Below are 21,269 nucleotides of genomic sequence, written 5' to 3'. Positions count from 1 at the left end.
AGACCCTAAAAAAAGATCTTGACAACAGCCATTCGTTCTACTCTCTCTGGTTTTAAGAAATGGCCACCAGCCAACACTCTTCTTATAATCCCCCCATCTGGTAGTAGCCTCTCTACAAAGGTATGTGAAAATTGATTTAGATTCTGACAATTCTTGAAATTCTATAAATAAAATTTATATAAAATTTATATAAAAACTATAAATCTAATTAATCATCAAAATTGTTATATTCCATGGTACAAGTTCTTACAACTCCATACTTTTCAGATAATTTATTTAAAGTTTCAAAATCTTTATCTGATAAAATAAAAGTCTTTAAATTAGAAATAAGTCTTGATTCTTTAACTGATTTAGGAAGAACAATTGTCTTTCTTTGAACTGCCCAAGAAATCAAAACTTGTCCAGCATCAACTCCATTCTTATTAGCAATTTCTAAAATAGTTTCATTCTTAATCAATGGTGAATGAGCAGATCCCAATGGAGAATAAGCAGCAATCTTAATATTCTTTTCTTCCAAATATTTATATAATTCATCTTGAGTTAATAAAGGATGAGCTTCAATTTGATTCACAACCGGAACAACATCAACTTCTGGATCATTCAATAATCTTTCCAATTTCTTCTTGGTAAAATTAGAAACACCAAGAGCTTTTATCTTACCTGATTCTTTATATAACTTTTGAAGAGCCTTATAAGTATCAACATAATCCCAATCGTCATATGGTTTCCCAGTTTTAGGATCAATTGAAACTGGCCAATGCACTAAATATAAATCAACATATTCAACACCTAATTTTTCAAGTGATTCATCAAGAGCTTTGGCAACGTCCTTATGTCTATCATTCCAGATTTTAGTAGTAATGAAGATTTCTTCTCTTGGAATACACGAATCCTTGATGGCTTTACCAATATATTCTTCATTCTTATAACAAGCAGCAGTATCAATGTGCCTATAACCATTCTTTAAGGCACATTTAACCGAATCATAAAATTCATGTCTGTTGTCCAGTTGCCAAGTACCTAATCCAATTGCTGGAATAACAGTACCGTTGTTTAAAGTATACTTTTCGTTTCTAATTTCTAATTGAGCTACCATGTTTGGAGTATGAAGATGGATGGGTTGAGTTGGTAAAAATGAAATTGAAAAAAATCGAAACTTGGGGCAGAGTGGAGGACCTATTTATATTTTTCCTTTAGTAGAGGGAAGATTTCCTATTTAGGCAGCTCCGTTCCGAAATTTGAACTTTGAAAACTACACAGGACCCAAGACGATAAGAAGCCACCTTGAAAGCAAGCCACACCACGTAGATTATAACGTAATATGCACACCCACCAACCCCATTCCGTAAAATGAATACTACTAAACGTGTAAAAAATTGTCATTATCATTATTCAAATATCTATACAAAGAAATTTTATTAATTGACTAAACATTACTATTATTTGATTTTTTTAATCTAAATCCAAACTTTCTCTTTCCATTATTACCAGAATCACTCTTACTACCCGAACTAATACTTACTTCAGAAGCGGCCCTTTCCAATCTCGCAGACTCAAGTGATGACTCATCCCCAGAAGTTTCCTTCTTTCTATGACCAATATGGAAAAAACCATGTTTTCTACCTGATGCTGTTATTATCGAAGCATTTGACGGAGCAACACCAGATTTGATTGATGACGCAGAACTACCGACAAACTCTTCCCCTGATCTTGCTCCTCTTAAAATACTAGCCCGGAATTTGGCTATTCCATGAGTACTTGAACCCATTTCAGACACCAGCTTATCCATCGAAGTTAAATCAGAAGCCAGTTCATTCTTATTCTTAGCTTTTGAAAATGGTGTAAAACTAATTCCACGTAAACTTGCATGTGACCCAGTTCTTGAAAGTGAAGGTCTCAGGGTACTTTTTTGAGTATGAACTGAATTATTTGAACTGGATGGTTTTAGGGCCGTACTGCTTTGTAAATCAATCTCACTAACATTTCGACTTGAACGACTCTCTGTTTCACCACTGGCATAATGCATGTCCAGATACCCACTAGGCAGTGATAATACCGAAGGAGGAGATGTGACTTTTCTGTCTTTGTCATCCTTTTCACTAGGTGTTTGACTGCTTGCAGTTTCCTCTGACTTTGCAACAACTGAAGTAGCAAGACTTGCAGCACTGGTAGCACTTGTAGCAGCCGGAGCACTGGTAGCACTTGTAGCAGCGGGAGCATTAGCAGAAGCAGGAGCAGAAGCATTAGCAGCAGCAGAAGCAGCAGAAGCAGCAGAAGCATTAGCAGCAGTAGCAGTAGCAGTAGCCAATTCCTCATTACGTTTAGCTGACATAGCCATTCCTTTCTGATATTCCAATTCAGCCATTGCCGCTTCAATATCATGTCTACTTCTCTTCAAGATTTTGGTCATAGCTCTCAAATTAGCCGCTCTTAACATCAATTTCAAATCACTAACAATCGTACTTGCTTCAAAAATCAAATCCACACAATAATCCGAAGGAACTGGTGCAGTTGGAGAAACTAATTCTTCAAGGGTAAAATTTGCATTTTCTTCGTATTGATCATCATCATTAATGGTAGTGGTATCTTCCTTTTCAGCCTCTGCTTCTGCTCGTTTAAGTTCTTGTAACATGAAACTATGTTTATCAAAAACCGATCTTGATCTGGAACCAATTTGTGGTACTGAATTTTCATAAGTATCCAAATATCCCAAAGAATATTCTCGTTCGTCTTCCAAACTTTTCTTAGAATCATCCGAAATTTCATCATCTTCATCTTCTTCTTCATTAACAACATCTTCGACACCTCTGGATTCACTACCACCTTGTGTACTAGTAGATCCTACTCCTCTTGGTTCAATAGAATCACTCCGCATCAGTGAAAAAGCAGTTGATGTAGATTTCTTAGTTGAAGCAGTACTTCTTCTATGAGTCTTCGATGTCTTTTTCAATAATGCAATATCCAAATATCCATCATCAACAGTATCCATAAATCCTTCATATTCATCCAAAGGAAATTTAAAATCAGGATCAATTGGAATTCCAATATCTTCCAACAAGTCAAAATATTTCTTTTTTAATTTATTCCCTTCTCCAACAATATATGCTTCCTTTCTCCCAATAATCCCAAATAAAACCTCACTAATTAAATCATACAACAAAGGAACCCTAAAGAATTTAGCAATCAATAAATTATCCAATACCGTGGGGGCTAAAATCCATTTATTCCCAATTTGTCCCGTATACAAATATTCACAAAATGCCTTCACAGTGATCGTGGGCCAAGGAAGATAAAGTCTTCTTGGAATTAATGAAGGTTCCATTCTAAATTTATCAACTTCAATATCTTCAAAATTCAATAATGCATTCTCAAAAACTCGATCGGAATATTTCTCATTTAGGGCATATTTAGCGGTTGAGGTACTTGCAGCATCATCACTTGAAACCTTACTATAATCACAACTACTGGCAAGACTACTATCTCTAGTTGGAGCATCTGACAGTGAATTTGAAAATATTGCAGCTGCTGCATTATTATTATTGGCTGGCTTTTGTTCTGGTTCAACTTCTGATGATTTCGCCGGCTCAGCAGCATCCATTGGAGAAATAGGATTATTTACAGCATCAGTAGATTTTCTTCGATTTGTTCCACCAACGGGTGATCTACCTGGATTTGGACGTAAATTAGGAAATGGAGAACTAAACAAATCAGAACCACCACCACCACCACCAGCACCACTAGATCCAATTATATTTCCTTGTGCTGAGATGGATGCACGTGGAGATCCAAATGGTGAACCCCGAGGGGACTTACCGGAACTTGGGATATTACGTAATGCTGTCAATGTATGTATCAATGATGCTCGAGGAGAACTATGATCTTGGGAGCCTTTTCTTGATGAACTTCTAAATGATGATGTTACTGGTACTGCAGGAATAGGTTCTACAGGTAATGGTAATTGTGGTGGGATATCTTGTAAATGAGAAGTCAATAAGGAACTATGACTTGACTGAAATGATGCGACTGAACCTTTTCTGGTAGTAGTTGAAGTTTGATGAGGATCTATTGCTGATGAATATGATGCCATATTTGGTCTCATGCCCGGTGGTTCCGGCGATGGTACCTTTTCATTGGTTGGAGCTGGGGAATCCATACTTGATGATTCTGATGAATCTTGGAATGGAAGTCTAAACTGAGGAGCATCTTTGGGGGTCCTAGGTAAATGCATAGATAAATGTAACTTTGTCTTCTTATCAGCGTCCTCTTTTTCTTTTGTTGTTTTTGCTGATTGCAGTTTTGGTGATGTCAGTTCTTGTGTGGTATTATTATCTGAAGAAGCTTCATTTGAAGCAACAGAAGATCCACTTGCCGATAATTTCATACTAGCTGAACCAGTTGTTGAACTTGAATTACTTGCTTTTGATCTTAGTCTTTGTCCCTCGAATAATCCTTTAGCTTGATCCGATTCAAATTTATCCACAGCTTGAACATATCCTCTTGACAATAATGAAATGAAATATCTGCCCCATCTTTCCATTAATACAACTAAACACACAGGAATTCTATCACCATTAGATGAAACAATTTCAAAATCAGAAACTAAATCTCCATATCTATCAAATGCATTTCTTCCTAACGTGATTGCAGCTGGTGGGAATACTGATCTAATAGTTGTAAATGTTTGTTTCGGAGCTGCATAATGGACATATTCAGTAAAACTGATTGGTGTATGATTTGACTTTTCTGTTCCAACAGATGTAACGGATTGATGTCTAGTAGAATCAGGAATACTAGATTCATGAGACTCTAAATCGCCACCAGAAGCAGCACTACTACTACTATCAGTCAGACATTCATCACTTGAATCATCCAATTTTCGATGATGATAGATTCTCGTTCCATCAGCAGCATGATGATGGCCTCCAGCTAATTCAGAACTGGCTAAAATATTGGTAATTGGTAAACTAACAGTAATCATTAATGTAAAAAATCGAATACTACTTGATGTACGTGATGTTAAATAATTCCCTAATAAAATTACTTTATGATGTGATTGCCAGGCAAACCCTCCCCAAAATCGATGACTTCCATAATCATGATTACAAAATATATTCATTCTTGACCATTTCCCCGTAGGTTTATTATAGATGAAAATTGAAATATCAAATTCATTTTCCAAGAATCCGGTAATAACAACATTTTGACCAAATAAACCTCCAGAGGGATAACTTAAATTAAATGGTATTGTTATATTTGTTTGTTTCTTGTATGCCGTTTTACGATGTATAGGTAATGGTTTCCCATGTTTTATCATTTTTCCAATTTTAAATGAAACTAAAGGATTTGAAGCTCCTTCTTGTGTTGGAGCATATACTACAAGTGATTCTTCTCGAGTAGTTGAAGGTAGTTTCCCCTTTCCATCGACTGTTTGTATTGCTTCTACTTCTTCCACGAAATCAATTAACATACTTTTAGTAATATCAACATTTAATAAATGATCATCATTGGCAATGAAATTGGTTAATCCCAATTGTTGATCTTTTGTCGGCTTTCCTGAAGTGACAGATAAATGAATTGGTTGAGATCCAACATATTTCTTTTCTACTAAATCAAATATTGCATTATCATAAATCATATTTGAATTTTCATCTTTCCCACCCCCGATAAATATTCCAAAATGATCTTTTCTATTCACAAATGATAAACTTGAGATGGGGGTTATTTTATGATTATATCTAGGACAGGGGATTGCTTTATCAAGATGATAATGAGCACCATCATGTAAACAAGTCCATTTATTTTTTTCAAGATTAAATTCCCAAAGGTCATTACATGGTATAAGATATTTCTCCTGTGATTGATTTTCTGGGATTGTTAATCCACCAAATAAATATATGCAATTATTGACGGCACACAATTGATGTAATAATCTTGGACTTGGTCTTGTGGTGGTTGATGTTTTGAATGTTACTCTTGTCCAAACCCGTTCAATTAAACTTAAATAAAATAATTCACCTGAAAGATATTTATCAAACGATCTATATCTAGTTGCTGATGCATTAATTTTAGATTGGAATATATCTCTAATTTCTTCAATTGTAAAATCTTTTAATTCTAATCCCATTGTAAGTCCACCATATGTGAATACTAATGAATTATATAAAGTAGAAGCAGAACCAGTCCGCACATTTAAATTTAATCTATCATCTTTTTCAGTTGGAGGTAGTTGAAGGGAATGACAGGCACTTGCTGTCGGGATTAATGTCGCCATCTATGTTTGATGTGATTAGTTATGAAATATCAAATATTCTTGCAACGTAATAAATAGATAAATAAATAAATAGTACACTATTTTCAAAATATAGGAGTTATCGGTTGGTATATATCTTTATAAAAAGATGACTATCATATAAAATAATAATAAATACGAGATTGATAAACTTCTAAACTTTAAGAAAATCAATCAATCAATCAGTTTGATGAGTTTTTGTAATTAACTTTCACTTAATAAAATAACTGTAATGAATAAACTCAGTGGGATATTTATTAAAATGGTGGTTGGTTGGTTGGTTATAAAATCGTAAAATACTTGTGTGGTGGTAAATTTTTATACTTTTTGTTGTTGATTGACTTCTTTTTTGCAGGCAAATTAATTTGTTTGTCTGTTGATATGTGATTGATTGGGTGGTATTATGGTATCACACACTCTCTCTATGTGTGTGTATAAGTGATGATCTTGGATGTTGATGTTTTCTAACCCCCTTTTTAAATTGAATTTTTGATGATTGTTTTTTGATTTTATTAAAGATGGATAAAAGGATTTTAAAAAATTTAAGTTTTTTTTTTTTTCCTTTCAGTTTTATTTATAAATTGAGAACACGGCAAAAAAAACAAAAGTTTATTTAAGTTAGAAAGAGAGAGAGAGAGAGACATAGAGATTTGTTTAAGGCGACTCAATACAAAAATTTATTTATTTACGCAGTATTAGTAGTACCAGCAGTACTAGCAGCAGAAAAAAATTAGTTCTCAGCCATGAATCTATTTTGCGAATCTCGAACTTTTGCTTTTAATTACAAAGAAAAAAATTAGTGACATATTAAATTGACCATATTACACTTCTTTAACCAATAATCATTAATTACTTAATAAGAGAAAATTGTTAAAACTAAATTCTCGTACTCAAAAATTTTTATGTTTTATACGAAGATCGGGATTGTATTAGTCTTTTTATTTTCATTCTATACCTCCCCAATTAGATATCAGTTCTGTTTCTTTCCCCAGATTTCACCAAATTATCATTTCAAAATCAACTTACAAACAGCCTATAAACCCCAAAGAGATAAGAATCCCAAAGCAGACCACCTTGTTAAGTCATAAGGCATTGATAGGTTTATTAACAGTTCCAATGAGAAAAATCACTTTGGGTTTGCTTACACTAACTAATAGAATAACATAGTAGTTCATTCCAATTATTCCTTACATTGGTAATTGAATGAAGAAGACTCCTGATATTGTCTTATCTGAAATATAATTGATCTCTATATGAATGTAAGATTTCGAAGATAAATATTCTACTTATTAATTGCAACTCAACTTGGACATACTGTACAAATCTAAGGATTTGCAGCCTTTGCTCCCGGAGTTATCGGATTTGTGATTTTATTTTCTACAGGTTACAATTCCATAGAAAATAAAATTATACTACAGAACAATTGACCCAAATCCTAATTGGGAAAGTAAATAGAAGGATTGCAAATTGTTAATTAGTTCTTTGTCACTTGTAATTAAACTAATGAAGAATCTAACCACTTACTTCCATTTAATGATCGATCTCGGTCTCAATTTGCTTTTGGCTTGCAATTATTAAGAATTCGAAGTTTACTATGGAGATTCTTTACTCTGAAATCTCTCAATTAAATTTTTTTGGTATTTCATAAATCTGAAATTCTCAATTGTTTTTGAATTTATTCTTTCTAAACACAAAACAATCATTCATTTGGAATCTGTGTAATTATATATTTCGGTAATACTTTATAATACTCAAAGTTAACCCCTTTTTCTATTAGCTGGTAGTAATATTTCAGTTTCTTCTTGCATTTATTTCATTTCAGTTACAGTACCATACATACATTAAAGTAGTAACCCCACCAAATTTCAATTAATTAATTACCCCCTAATTAAGTTTTTTTTTTGTTTGCTGTCTGTTTACTTTATTTCAGGGCTTCATAGTCACCACTTTTCTTCTACTTCTTTTCAACTGCCCCCCAAGAATTTTTTTTGTTGCTACAAATTTCATATTTTGCTGTTTTTTATTCTTCTGGTTTTTAGCAACACACCTTTTGACTATCCATTCAATCAATTGACATTTAGATCAAACCTCAATTGACCCGTTATCATTAACAATCCACACGAATCAATTGAGCAAAAACAAAAAAACAATTGAAAGATGTCAGGAACAATGAGCAGTGTAGATTCCTCCAAATCTATTCCAAAAAAGGGATCGTCAATAATGAAATCAGTAACAAGTGGTTCTAGTTGGATATCACCATTTAGATCAACTGGTGAAAATGAAAAACAAAAGAAAGTTAATTTACATCAAAAACTTAGAGATGAAAATAAAATTGATCAAATTAAAGTCCCGGCAAAATTCGCAACCCATCCTACTTTAGAAGCTGAAGAAGCGAGAAAGAAGAGAGAAGCTCAAGAAGCTGAAGAAGCAAAGAAGAGACAAGCAGAGGAAGAAGAAGCAAAGAAAAAGAGAGAAGAGGAAGGAGAAGGAGAAGGGGAAGGAGAAGGACAAGCCAAGGATGAAGAAGCTGAAGCAACCGAAAGAGAAGGCTCGACGAAGGATATTACCGAAGAAGCTGGAGAAGCTGAACCCACTTCCGTTGGAGAAGCTACTGCCGAGACAGAAGTTGCCGAAGAACAAGACAACCTTCCATCAAAGACCGAGCAACCAGCAGAACCAGCAATCGCAGAAACAAACTTTAGTGACAGACTTGAATCCAGAGAAACAATGCTTCCACCGGATCAACAACCAGCAAACACTAATGTGAGCGATGTAACAGAAGCCGAAGCCGAACAAGAACCTGCGTTAGCTGCTCAACCAGTCACTGCTTCTTCTTCCGTTTATGCTGACGAACAACCTGCGGCGGACGATGTTCCAAAGGAGAAAGTCCCAGAGGAGGAAACTCCTAAGGAGGAAGCACCACCAGTTGACCAATCTACTGAACTCAAGAATGCCACTGATGATAATGTAGAACAACTAGTTAAAGAAACACCAATTGAACTCGCTGCCCAACCAGGAACGAAATATGAACCAGTTGAATTAGCAAATCAAGAAACTTTAGATAAATTGAAAGATAAGCCAGCTTTATTGAAACGTTATGAAGAATTAAATGTAGCTGCTATTGGATCAGTTGCTAGAAAGGTGGATGATCCTAATAAAGTTATTGATTTAGGTTCTGGGTTAAAAATGACCCAACAACAATTATTAGATATTGCTGCAAAAAGAGTTGCTCCAGTTTTGGCCAATATTAATCAAGAAGTTAGTAAGACTAGAGAAGAAGATGAAATTAAACGACAACAAGAGATTTCTAATAAGGTTCAAAAACATGAATTTAAATTAACGGGAGAATTTGAAAAACATTTGAAAAAGATTGGTAAAAAGAAGGAAAAATTTGATCGAGAAATTGAAGAAAAGATTAATAATATAATTTTATCAATGAAGAATTCTACATTGGCCGCTGAAGAATTTGAAACACAAACTAAAGAAGAAATCGAAACTGCTAATAATGAATATGAAGAACGGGAAACTAAAGCCAAAGAACAACATGAAACTGATAAAGAAACCCTTATTAAGAATCATGAAGAATTGGTAGCTACAAAGGAACAAGAATTACAAGATTGTAAAACCAATCAAGAAACAACCACTCAAGAAATTGAACAATTACAAGAAAAGAAATCGGAATTGGATAATAAGAATTCTGAATCTTCTAATCAAATTGAAGAATTAACGGCAAGATTGAATGAAGAAACGGCAAAATTGGATGAATTGAAGGCTAAATACAATGTTCATGATGAAGCTATTAATTCCAACTTATCCAAAAAGAAAGAATTAGAAGACGAAGTTGTTCAAGTTAAACAAAACCTTTCTGAAAAGAAAGAGAGACATGTTGCATTACTGGCAGCAGTGGGAGCCTTGGCAGGAACCGTGGCTGCATATACTGCTAAATTAACCACCTTAAATACCGACAAAGAAGCAAGAGGTAAAAAACTCAAGGATGCACAAGAGAAGTATCATTCTTGGCAAGCTGAAAGACGTGATATGGCAGAAGAAGTTGCTCGTGAACATGAACGGAGGAGATTAGAAACTGCTCAAGAATATGAAACTAGAAAACATGAAGAAGAACTCCAAAGACAACACGAAAAGGAAGAACGTGAACGTCAAGAAAAAGAACAAGCTGAAGAATTGGCGCGTGAAGCCGAGAAGCATCGCGAAGAAATTGCCAGATTGGAAAAGGAACAAGCTGAATGGGAAGCCAAGGAGAAATTATTGGAACAGCAGCAAGCTCGTGAAGAAGAAGAAATGAAATCAAAAGATCCGGAATTTCAACTTGGTCAAGCTATTCAGAGAAGAGAAGTTGAACAAAAGAAATTGGAAGAAGAACGAGCAGAACAAGATCGGATTTATCAAGAACGAGTTGCGAAAGATAAATTAGAACAACGTCAACTAGAAGAAGAAATCGCCGCCTTACAAGCCGAACGTGCCAAAGCTGCCGAAATGGAACGAGATGAAGCTGAACAAATTGCCAATATCAAATTATCTCAAATTGAAAAATTAAAACAAGAACACGAAGCAAAATTGACTCTTTATCGTCAGCGATTAGAATTTGAAAACTTACAAAAACAAAGATTATCAGAAGAAGTTGAAAATTTGAAAAAAATCAGAGCATTGCGAGAAGAAAAAGCAAGATTGGCAAGTCAAACTTATCGAGACCCCAAAGTTGAAGAAATTAAGAAATTGATTCAAGAACGTGAATTGGAGGTTGAAAGATTGACGAAAAAAATTGAATTGGATCAACCTGGTTTAGGTGGATCCAGTTCTTTTTTAGGGACCAGCAATGAAATTTCTAGTTCTTCTGGAAATAGAGCCATTCCCCAATCTAAAGAGATTGAACAACCAGCATCAGATAAAAAAGAAAAAAGCAGTGGTCATAAAAGAGCAATTGCTGCTGGTTTAGTTGGAGGAACCCTTGCTGCGGCTGCGGGTGGAATCGGTGCTGCTTTGGGTAGTGCAGGAAAGTATGGAAGTAAAGTTGTTTCAAGTGGAGCTGACAAGATTCCAAGTAGCAATGCTGGAACAGTTTCTAAGGTATCAAAGGATGTTGTTCCAAAGGAAGGAGGAGAATATAAGAGCAGTAGTGGTAATTCCGGAACGACTGTTAAAGTTTCAAAGAACATTCTTCCAAAGGGAGAAGTAGGAGGAGGAGATAAGAGTAGTATTCCTCGTGTATTAAGTGATGACGAATCGTATGAAGTTGTATCGGTTTATGAACTTGTATCTGATGGAGAATTTCAATCTCATGAACAAGATCCAAATTATTTTGAAGTTACAAGTGCTGAATTTGAAAAGCATAAAGCGTTAGAGAAGGAGAAGACCCTTTTAGGAAAGATCCCAGTTTAAAAATAGTTTTTATGGATATTAGTGTGTTTTTTTTATATTATAGTGATAGTATTATTGTTGGTTTATAGTTTTACAACCTGTGTTTAGTATTTTTAAAAAATATAAGATTTTTATGAAATTAAACATCTACAAAGTCTATCTAATCGAATTTAATCTTCTTACCAGTAGATTGAACAATTGCAGCACTTGCTCTTTGAGCAGTTGCCAAGGCCACTGAAGATTTCAATCTTTTATTATCATCTTTTCTCTCCTTAAACACTCTCTTTTTCGGTTTATAATCGTCTTGTTGTCTTTCACGATATTCCCTTTGTTCTGGCTCGCGTTGAACTGGTGCCGGCTCCCTCTGATTATATTCCTTCACTTCTCCTTCTTGTTCAACCCCTTCTTCCCTCTTTCTCATATTTGGATTTCTCTTTGATCTATCTTCCCCATATTCCAATCTTAATTTCCTATTTATCAATTTCTGAGCCAATTTCGATTTCAAAGCAGTAGTTGGACCCGATTCATCTTTAAAATCAATAAATGCAAACCCCTTACATTTCCCAGTATCTTCAAATGTCGCCATTCTAATCCGAACTATCTCCCCACAATGACGGAAATGTTCTTGTAAATTATCTTCAGAAGTATCAAATGATAAATTCCCCACGAAAAGAATTCGACTGGGTGGATTCTTGGAAATGTTACTACCAGAAGAATCTGCAGCTGGTCTACCTTCGAAAGAATTGGCATTTTTGATTAATAATTTCCGTCCATTAAGTATGGATTCACTTAATGAAACAATCGAATTCACGTGATTAATACTGGGGACATCAACATATGCAAACCCCTTAATCTTGACGGCATCTTTTTTGGGGATATTAACACGAGAAATATCCGATTCTTCAATTTTTGGTAAACTTTCATTATTTGGTTCAAATTGGGAAGTTTTCCCAACTATGAATCGGATAAGGTCTTCTTTTGTAGTATCGAATGATAAATTTCCTATCCAGACTCCAAATTCTGATTTCTTGGGTGCGGTGGTTGATGGTTCTTCATTGGCTGGTTTTGGGATGGGGTGTTTTTTGGCAAGTTTATCAAGATCTAATTTTCCTTTTTTTAATAAACGTTGTTGTTTTTTGGATAATGGGACAGAAGCAGATAAATCGATTTCTATTTCATCTTCAGGGGTGTCCTTAGTATTGTTGTCATCGGAATCTTCATGTTCTTGTTCTGAATGCTCTTCTTCGGTATCTTTTGATTTCTTGGATTTGGATTTCTTTTCCAGTTTTCTTAATTTCTTTTCCTTTTTACTTTCTTTAGTAGTAGTAGATGGCACTACTGTAGCTTCATCTGAGCTTAGATCTGACATGTTGTTTCTAATTTATTTCTCTAAATATTTATGATATTGTCAGAATGAAAGAACCTCTTACACTCATCTCATCTCAGAGATTTTTTTTTTCTTCTACAGTTTCCCTGCGTCGAACTTCAATACTAAAAAATAATTCTTAAAGAAAGTTGCAAAATTGCAAAATATTGTCTTAATTAATTAAATCGTAAATAAATGAATGTAAATTCAAAAAATGACTATATATAACGAAAGAAGGGGAACTATAAACATAAACACATAACCACACACATATATATAAACATAACACACACTAATTATCATCAACCATTTCCAGCCATAACCATTTTCTCCATAGTTCTCCTGATTCTTGAATTATATTATCGATAAAATTAACTTTATGATCACTTGATGAATCATTTGAAATTATAATACTATTACTCATTCCACCACCAGTTTCAAGAGAAAGATCATTCGGAGATGTAGATAATGACGACGATGGAGTTGTTGATGGAGCTGAATTAGCTTCTGCCTGTTGCTGTTGTTGTTGTTGTTGTTGTTTCTGTTGTTGTTGATGTTGATGTTGTTTCTTTTTCAGTTTATAATTATATGATTTTGAAGGTAATCTTGATAATAATTGTCTAATTTCATGTTGATCTAATTCAACTAATAAATTCTCCTTTGATTTTAATAATGCTAATGAAATAAATATAAGTGAAATATGAGGATCTATTCTTGAGAATGGAATAGATAGATTTGGATTGGTATTACCCTTGGATAATGCTGATGATGATGGGGCGGAAGATTGTGAACTTGTAGTAGATGCAGTCTTTGTTGCTCCGCTAATAGTTGAAATATGGAATTCATTATTTAATTCTTGGATTAAATCTCTAAATGAATTATTATGCTTTAATACCCCGTCTTCAGTATTCTCATTAGGTAATTTCTCATCCTCTTCTTCATTACTTAAAGACCAAAAAATATCCGGACCTAATTTATCCAAAGTATTTCGATTTACATAATTCAATTTCTCATAATAATAATTAAAATCCCGTTTGGGATTCTTTAATCTCCAACCTAATAATAAATCCCAAATTCTTCCACGATCATATCTTGACCAAACTTTTGATCCACAAAATTTAAGCCACCAAATTAACCATTCATCATCTAATCCACCTCCACCTCCACCAAATTTGGTTAATATTTGTTCTTCATGGAAAAATTGGGATAATTCGGGCATAACTTTTCTTAAACAATAAATAAAATATGATACTCTTTCTTCAATTGTTCCTCCCGTAATTGGTAATGTTGTTTTATTTACTTTTAACGGGCTTTCTAATGAGAATTGTATTTGCTGATTCTTGTTTTTCTCAGACTCATTATTGACAAGGGGACTTCTTCTTCTAGAAGGTTCAGGACAATGTAACAAAACCAATACTAATCGTTCATAAACATCATGAAAAGACATATTTGAAATTCGTTCATCATTATAAATTAATTGTTCAAGATATCGTTTTAAATCCGGGATATTATCAATATAATTTGAATAATCATCTAATAAATTAATGGTTAATAAATTATTAATTGAAGATTGTTGATCTCTTCCCATTAATACCCAAGGAGTTTTTGGAATTGGTGGGAACCATTCAGCTAAATTTAATGCCATCCAAGTTAATGAAGAATCATATTTAATAATTTTCCCCCATTTAATTGAAAATTTTAATATTGAATTTTCTAATATTGATAGTATTTCTCGTTCTAAATCTGATATGATATATTTTGATTGAGAATATTTTAGTCTTTGAATATACTTTGATAAATCACGTTTTATTTTTGATCTTATAATTTCATTAGGATCATTAGATGATGGTATATCAGATTCATTATCGCTTGGATTTGAACTTGTACTTGCAGTTGAAGATCCACTAGTATTTGAATTACAGTTGGAATCATCATTATTAGTAGTTTCATTATTATTATTGGATAATCTTGTTGAAGCTTCATGAATGATATCTGTATCAGGTTGAATAAAAGGATTTAATACAAAAGGATGATATTTCAATAGTATTGGCCAAACTTTAAATCGAAGGAAAGGCGGTATTCCTTTTTGTCTTGCTATTAATGCTAATCCATGATGATTTTTAGTATTAAGATATTCTTTACAAAGATTAAATATTTCTAAATCATATTTAAATGAAGGTTTTCGATCTTCTTCTTCTTGTTGCTGTTGTTGTCTTGATTTTACTTTCTGTATTAATGCACCAAAATCTTCGTCATAATCTTCAAATTCTTCTGCAGTTGTAGTTGAAGCAGATAGAAGTGGTGAATCTAGAGGAGATGACGACGGTGATCTTGTTGAAGATTTACAACTTTCAGTCATATTGTTTGTGATATGTTTTTGAAATGAATGGTTTTGGGATGAGTTGTCTGGATGGGGGAGTGTTGCCTTGTAAGTAAGTAGTAAGTAGTAGTAGTAAGTAAGTAAGTTATAGGATATTAGATAAATTTGATATGGATAATGAGTATTAAAAAAAAGTCTTAGTGTGATTCCAAATAAGATTTTTTTTTTTGGGCTTTAACTTCTTTTTAATGATGGCTAATAATAAAAATATTAAATATGAAACTTTTTTTAAAAATTGCAACTCGTGTGACAAATCAAGACACTAAATGATTAAGTTTTTTAAAAATAAGTTAACACTGTTATATACAGGATAGTAAATGTACTGTTGAATAGTTGTAATGATTAGTTGATTAGTTAATGATTTGTTGGGAAGTAGTATAGTAATTGAATGTGACTCTTATAATTTTTTTTTCCTAACAAAAAGCGTTATCGGATTGTAAGTAAAGTAATGTTAATCGTTTGAACTTTCTCTCTTTGTCGTTTTACCAAAATTTCAAATTTCTGTAGTATTGTGAGTGGTGGAAAAAAATAAAACACGCAAGATTAAAACTCCCGAAGACCCAAAAAAAAAAAGAAATCCACAAATAAATTATTTTATTTTATTGGTTTGATTCTGAAACTGTGGGTTGTAGTTTTTCACTTAAATTTGAATTGCAATGGGGAAAAGTATGTCACACACAGTATAAATTGATGTTACAATAAAATTATCAATTGGTTGTCTCTTTAATCTATTAATATACTTGGGGTTGAATATAAATTTATTGATTGTCGGTAAATCTAAAATATTTCAATTGCGGAAGAATTCAATTTAAAAATTTTAATATTCCATCTCTCTTTCTCACAAATGGGTAATTTAATTCAGAATAAATAATGGTTGATTGTGGATATGTGGTGTGATTCTGTTGTTGTAGATGTCGTCGCTACAATTGAATTGATGATTTATAGAACAAGTTACACTCTTATTCGGTAACTGTCACTCTTTTTTTTTGACGATACAAATTGGAACCTCTAAGTTGTTACAGGAATCAGTTCACTCTCTTCAAGAAAAAAAAAAACAGCCTTCTTTTTCTTGATTATAAAAATAGAATTTTTGCAGCTAATTAATTATTAATTAAGATTTTCTTCTTTCTTGTTGTTCCTTTATTGCAAAGAAAAAAAGGGAATATTGGATTGGATTTATATATATGGGATTATGAACTTAGTTTCTAATGTCCGGGGTAAAAAAACACTAGAAGAAAGAGAAAGATGTATCTTGTCTTAAATAGATTTGAAATTTTCGCCTTCCCTTCTTCTTCGAAACTAAATAATGAAAGGGGGTAAGCGGAGATTTAGTAATGAAAAATTTTTTGATCCTTCCCGTCTCTTCTCTCTTGTGATACGAAACAATATTCCCAAAAAAAAAAAGGGAGAACAAATTGATTTGACTAAAACGATTGTAATATACAGGTCATCTCTATTGTTTCTAACCAAGTAATAATAATGGTTCCACAAAACCAAGTGGGGAGTGAAAGTTTTATGTTTGTTCAAATTTTACTTTATTTTTATTTTTATTTTTATTGTGGTTCTACTACTACTACGGGTAGTACTAGCAGTTACCACCGAGTGCGCGTAGTGGTAGTGCGCATGTAATAAAATTAGGCACACGCCTACTAATTAATTTTTTTTTTCTGGTATGACAAAAGGTAAAGTTTACACGACCCTTGGTAGCGGAAGTTACATTTTTTTTTTCCTGGTCGTCCGCTTAAAAATCTTTTTCACTCGTACGACAGTTAAGCGCACCAACCCCTATTTTCCTACGGATCTAAATTACCGCATCGCCATCAATTGCCACCGTAATTCTTTCCACCACCACCACCACCACCAAATTACAGGGCCAGGATTGTTTTGCTCCTTTCATATTTTTGTCTGAAATTGAAGAAATACATTCCAAGGTGGATCCCAATTTTGTCATTCTAATAGAGAAGCAATCGACAGTATACAGGAACACGTTCTATTGCTCTTGATAATTCTCTTCTTTGACATACTGTGAGATGAAACTTTGAAATATCAGTAGAAATTCGATATATTACATAAAATTCATTAATGTGATTAAGTCAGACTAATCATTTACCCCTGTAGAAATCTTCAAATTGCAAACTTTATTTCATTTTTTGTGTGTTTTCCTGCAAAATCATGTTTGTAAAATGGTCAAATAATACAGTTGCAGCCATTCAAATGCAGCCATTTTGAAATTTCTATTCTTTCATTAGAAAGAACAACGCGCGCCCTATTTACGTAGATAGAGTCATCAGTTTTGTCCTATTAGAAACTCGAAACATCTCTTGTTACTTTCGAATTACAAATTACAGATCAATCTCTCATCATCTTGGTAGTCTATTCCAAAGGAAACTTGATACTTACATTGTTCGGGTGTATTTTTTTTTTGAACCAAATTTGAACCGAAAATTTATCCAAATTTAACAACAAATTCAATTATCAAATTATCCTCTTACAAACGTGATTATTCGACATAGAATCACATCTACATGCAAGGCACCAATTCATCGAGCCACTCTATTATCATCTCATCTGTCCATTTCTTCCAATAAGAGACACTTCCTCGGCTCGGGCGTAAACGTATTAAATATCTCGGAAGTACGAATATGCACACTACAGCGGTGGAACAAACAAAACAAAAAAATAGAAAATAAAAACCAAAACCCGAGATCCGATGATTCCATTTTTTTTTCTTCTCTCCTGTCATAAAGATTAACCTCACAACTGAGACACACATGACACAACTTGACATCACGTCAGCTTACGTTCAATAATACATAGCCCATAATTATAGTTTTTTTTGTTTAAGTGGTTGAAATGGTTTAATTTAACCGAATTATCAATGATGTCAAAATATGGGGAATTAAGGGAGATGCTCCATATTTAATCATTCATCTCATACTGTTCCGAACTAAGCCGGTTCTTGAATGATTCCGAAGTCATTGAATAATTAAGAGAACAATTAATTTTTCTGTTTGTGTTTTTATTTGCGGTAATAATTTATAACCGTAATTTCCAGCCTTATGAAAAAGGGTTTTAGGGTTTTGTTTCATTAATTATTATAAATACCTGTCATTTTTTAGGCTTTTCATTTGAAGTTCATCTAAGCTTATATGCTATCATCATACAACTACGTATATAAATTTATTCACATAGCAAATTTTAAGACATCTAAATAGAATAAAGTCTCAATTGAATTTTAAATTATCAATTGTAAAAAAATAAATTTTTATTCCCCATTCCTTCCGTTGCAGACTTCTAGAAATTTATTAAATAGAAAAAAAAAATCGTTTCATAACCCACAATTTTCTTTAATTTTATATGAATTTTATTATTCCTAATAACATTAAGAAGCAATGACGAATAATATTATACAATCAATTAAGAATATAACATCATCTACTGAATCAAAGATAAAGAATGGTATGTGTATTTAAAAATTCATTGACTTCCCTGCCCAGCCCATCTTTTAGGAGGTTTTTTTTCTTGAAAACAAGAAAAGGGGGGTGGTTGGAGGGAATCAGGTCCTCACTTGTTATGCAATGAGATACTAACTAGAAAACCATTAATAGCTATTAATACAGAACCATTGGGTCCATACAATCATGAATTAATAGAATTAGCTACTTTGACAATCAATAAAAAACATCTATCAGTAATAACATCAATATTAACTAAGAAATTATCACCGTTAATAAAAGAAGCTTCCAAACGAGTTTCTTCAGAAGATGTTACCAGTTTAGAATCTGAAGGTGTTCAACCAGTTACCCGTGTAAGGCGAGCTAAATCAATAGCTGCATTTGTTTCAAATCGTATAAATAGTAACAAACAACAACAACCGCCAATGCCGAAACGGTCACAATCAATTCCAAATTTACCACAACCCCATTCATCATCATCGAAGAAACATAGTCGGAAACCGGAATTTGATAGTAAGACATATCTTAGTTTATTGAAGACACTTACTGTTATTTTATACTTATTACAAAATGGATCAGAAGAATTTGTAAATTGGGTAGAAGATAACTATCAAACTTTATTAAAACCATTAAGAAAATTAACATATCCTAAGAAATATAATGAAACTATTCGATATAAATTATCCAAAATCACTTCATTAATGGAGAATTCTGAAAACCTTCATTCCTATAGAGTTAATATTCATAAATTAAGAACCGATATGTTATCACCAGGAATCAAAAGAACTTCATTAGATGGAATTGATTTATTACATCATGAAACATCTCCAATTGATTATACTCCAACATCTAGAAGATTTTCCGGTGATTATACATTATCAAGCAATATAATTCCCACCACCAGCATCACCAGTAATAATCATGACGATTCGATTTCAAGGCGGCTTTCAAGTCATTTTTCAGCTCCTCCATCACCGCCACGGGGCCCATCATCGATATCATTTTCACCACCAAGGTCACATTCAGCAACTAGATTCCCACCCACATCTCCAAAAACTCCAAATGCCCATCAATTATCACCAATATTCTAAAAATAGAGAAACTCCAACATAGGATTGATCACCAAGAAAAAAAAAGTTGTCAACAAAAGAAATCAAGAGAACAACACCCCTTTTGTTGAATGTTGCCAAAAAAAAAAGGTGTGTAAGGATGAGATGTGCATGGTAACATCAAAACGGTTTCACATCTGCCAGAAAAAGACGAAAAGAAATCGGCTGGTGTGGCTGTTTGGACAATGTGACGTGTATATGCATGTGTGATGAGTCGTGGTTATAGAAGCTGGTATTCTATTTATTTTATTTATTCCCTCAATTGGCGAGGGCGTTGCCTTTGTATTGTTTTTAAGGATAATAATGAACGGTTATTATTATTATTATCTAAGGGTTTTTTATTTATTTATTTATTTTTGTATTCGATTTAATAAACAGGTCATCATCAGGACTTATGTAATTTAAGTTATACATGATCGAAGTAAATTAGTTATACATGATCAATAGTAAATTAGTTATACATGATCAATAGTAAATTCGTTTTATAGTTTTATCGCGATGATTTACATGAAAAAAACACGTTTTCGTAAATGATCAAATTATTTTAAACTTATTGTTCAATTGAACGCTTAGTAATGATTGGCGAGAGCAGATCAAATTTGTAATCAGACGAAAGAACAAGAGACGTGACGAGATGAGATGAGATGAGCCCTGTATGTGTGAGTCTATATTGTACTTCTAGAATGTGTATGGGTCATGTCATTCTTTTTTGCAACAATAAAGAAAGTTTCATATTTTTCAATAAACAAACAAAATCACCAGATACCCATTTACAACAGTAACAATGAATAAATAAATGAATAATGTCGCATAACGGAAAATAGATAAGATTGCTTCTAAATAATATTTTAATTTCTTTTTATTTTGTCTCTTTCTCTATTGTTTAAAATGTGTATATGGAAGTATGTCGAAGAATAGGGGACAGAAAAAAAAGGGTGAGGCGTGCGACATTTTAAGTTTTTATTTCTGGATATTCTTCCCCTTTNCCTCTAAATAATATTTTAATTTCTTTTTATTTTGTCTCTTTTTCTATTGTTTAAAATGTGTATATGGAAGTATGTCGAAGAATAGGGGACAGAAAAGAAAGGGTGAGGCGTGCGACATTTTAAGTTTTTATTTCTGGATATTCTTCCCCTTTTAGGTTAAACATGTGGGTGTGTCTTTGTGTTCAAAAATTTCATCTTTAGTCACCACACACAAAAACTTACTCACCAGCAAACTTATATAAAGAGGATTAGAAATCGCCACCCAAACATTTTTTTTACAACACTTTTTTCTTTTTCTTCTTCTTCTT

General features: G+C 33.0%; 6 protein-coding genes across 6 annotated transcripts; 2 read left to right on the top strand and 4 right to left on the bottom strand. All coding sequences in view use genetic code 12, as the record gives it.

The window, feature by feature from the left end:
* Nucleotides 1-208: 208 nt before the first annotated feature.
* Nucleotides 209-1,096, bottom strand: J8A68_003974 (GCY1; the record flags this gene model as incomplete). Its single annotated transcript, XM_049407883.1, has 1 exon — nucleotides 209-1,096. One exon carries the CDS (start codon nucleotides 1,094-1,096, stop codon nucleotides 209-211), a length of 888 nt encoding a protein of 295 aa, XP_049262743.1.
* A 330-nt stretch (nucleotides 1,097-1,426) lies between these two features.
* Nucleotides 1,427-6,271, bottom strand: MDS3 (Mds3p; the record flags this gene model as incomplete). Its single annotated transcript, XM_049407882.1, has 1 exon — nucleotides 1,427-6,271. One exon carries the CDS (start codon nucleotides 6,269-6,271, stop codon nucleotides 1,427-1,429), a length of 4,845 nt encoding a protein of 1,614 aa, XP_049262742.1.
* Nucleotides 6,272-8,458: 2,187 nt separating this feature from the next.
* On the top strand, nucleotides 8,459-11,686 carry SLK19 (Slk19p; the record flags this gene model as incomplete). Its single annotated transcript, XM_049407881.1, has 1 exon — nucleotides 8,459-11,686. One exon carries the CDS (start codon nucleotides 8,459-8,461, stop codon nucleotides 11,684-11,686), a length of 3,228 nt encoding a protein of 1,075 aa, XP_049262741.1.
* Nucleotides 11,687-11,825: 139 nt separating this feature from the next.
* NOP13 (Nop13p) lies at nucleotides 11,826-13,034 on the bottom strand (the record flags this gene model as incomplete). The annotated part of the gene is made up of 1 exon (XM_049407880.1): nucleotides 11,826-13,034. The coding sequence occupies one exon, from the start codon at nucleotides 13,032-13,034 to the stop codon at nucleotides 11,826-11,828; it is 1,209 nt and encodes a 402-aa protein (XP_049262740.1).
* A 289-nt stretch (nucleotides 13,035-13,323) lies between these two features.
* On the bottom strand, nucleotides 13,324-15,390 carry J8A68_003970 (uncharacterized protein; the record flags this gene model as incomplete). The annotated part of the gene is made up of 1 exon (XM_049407879.1): nucleotides 13,324-15,390. One exon carries the CDS (start codon nucleotides 15,388-15,390, stop codon nucleotides 13,324-13,326), a length of 2,067 nt encoding a protein of 688 aa, XP_049262739.1.
* Nucleotides 15,391-18,803: 3,413 nt separating this feature from the next.
* Nucleotides 18,804-19,957, top strand: J8A68_003969 (uncharacterized protein; the record flags this gene model as incomplete). The annotated part of the gene is made up of 2 exons (XM_049407878.1): nucleotides 18,804-18,870; nucleotides 19,020-19,957. 2 exons carry the CDS (start codon nucleotides 18,804-18,806, stop codon nucleotides 19,955-19,957), a joined length of 1,005 nt encoding a protein of 334 aa, XP_049262738.1.
* Nucleotides 19,958-21,269: the final 1,312 nt, after the last annotated feature.

The sequence above is a fragment of the Hemisphaericaspora subhashii genome (genome assembly GCF_019202705.1).
Source record: "Hemisphaericaspora subhashii strain CBS 10753 chromosome Unknown scaffold135, whole genome shotgun sequence".
In the NCBI taxonomy this organism is placed as follows: domain Eukaryota; kingdom Fungi; phylum Ascomycota; class Pichiomycetes; order Serinales; family Debaryomycetaceae; genus Hemisphaericaspora; species Hemisphaericaspora subhashii.
This window is presented reverse-complemented; position numbering and strand designations above follow the sequence as displayed.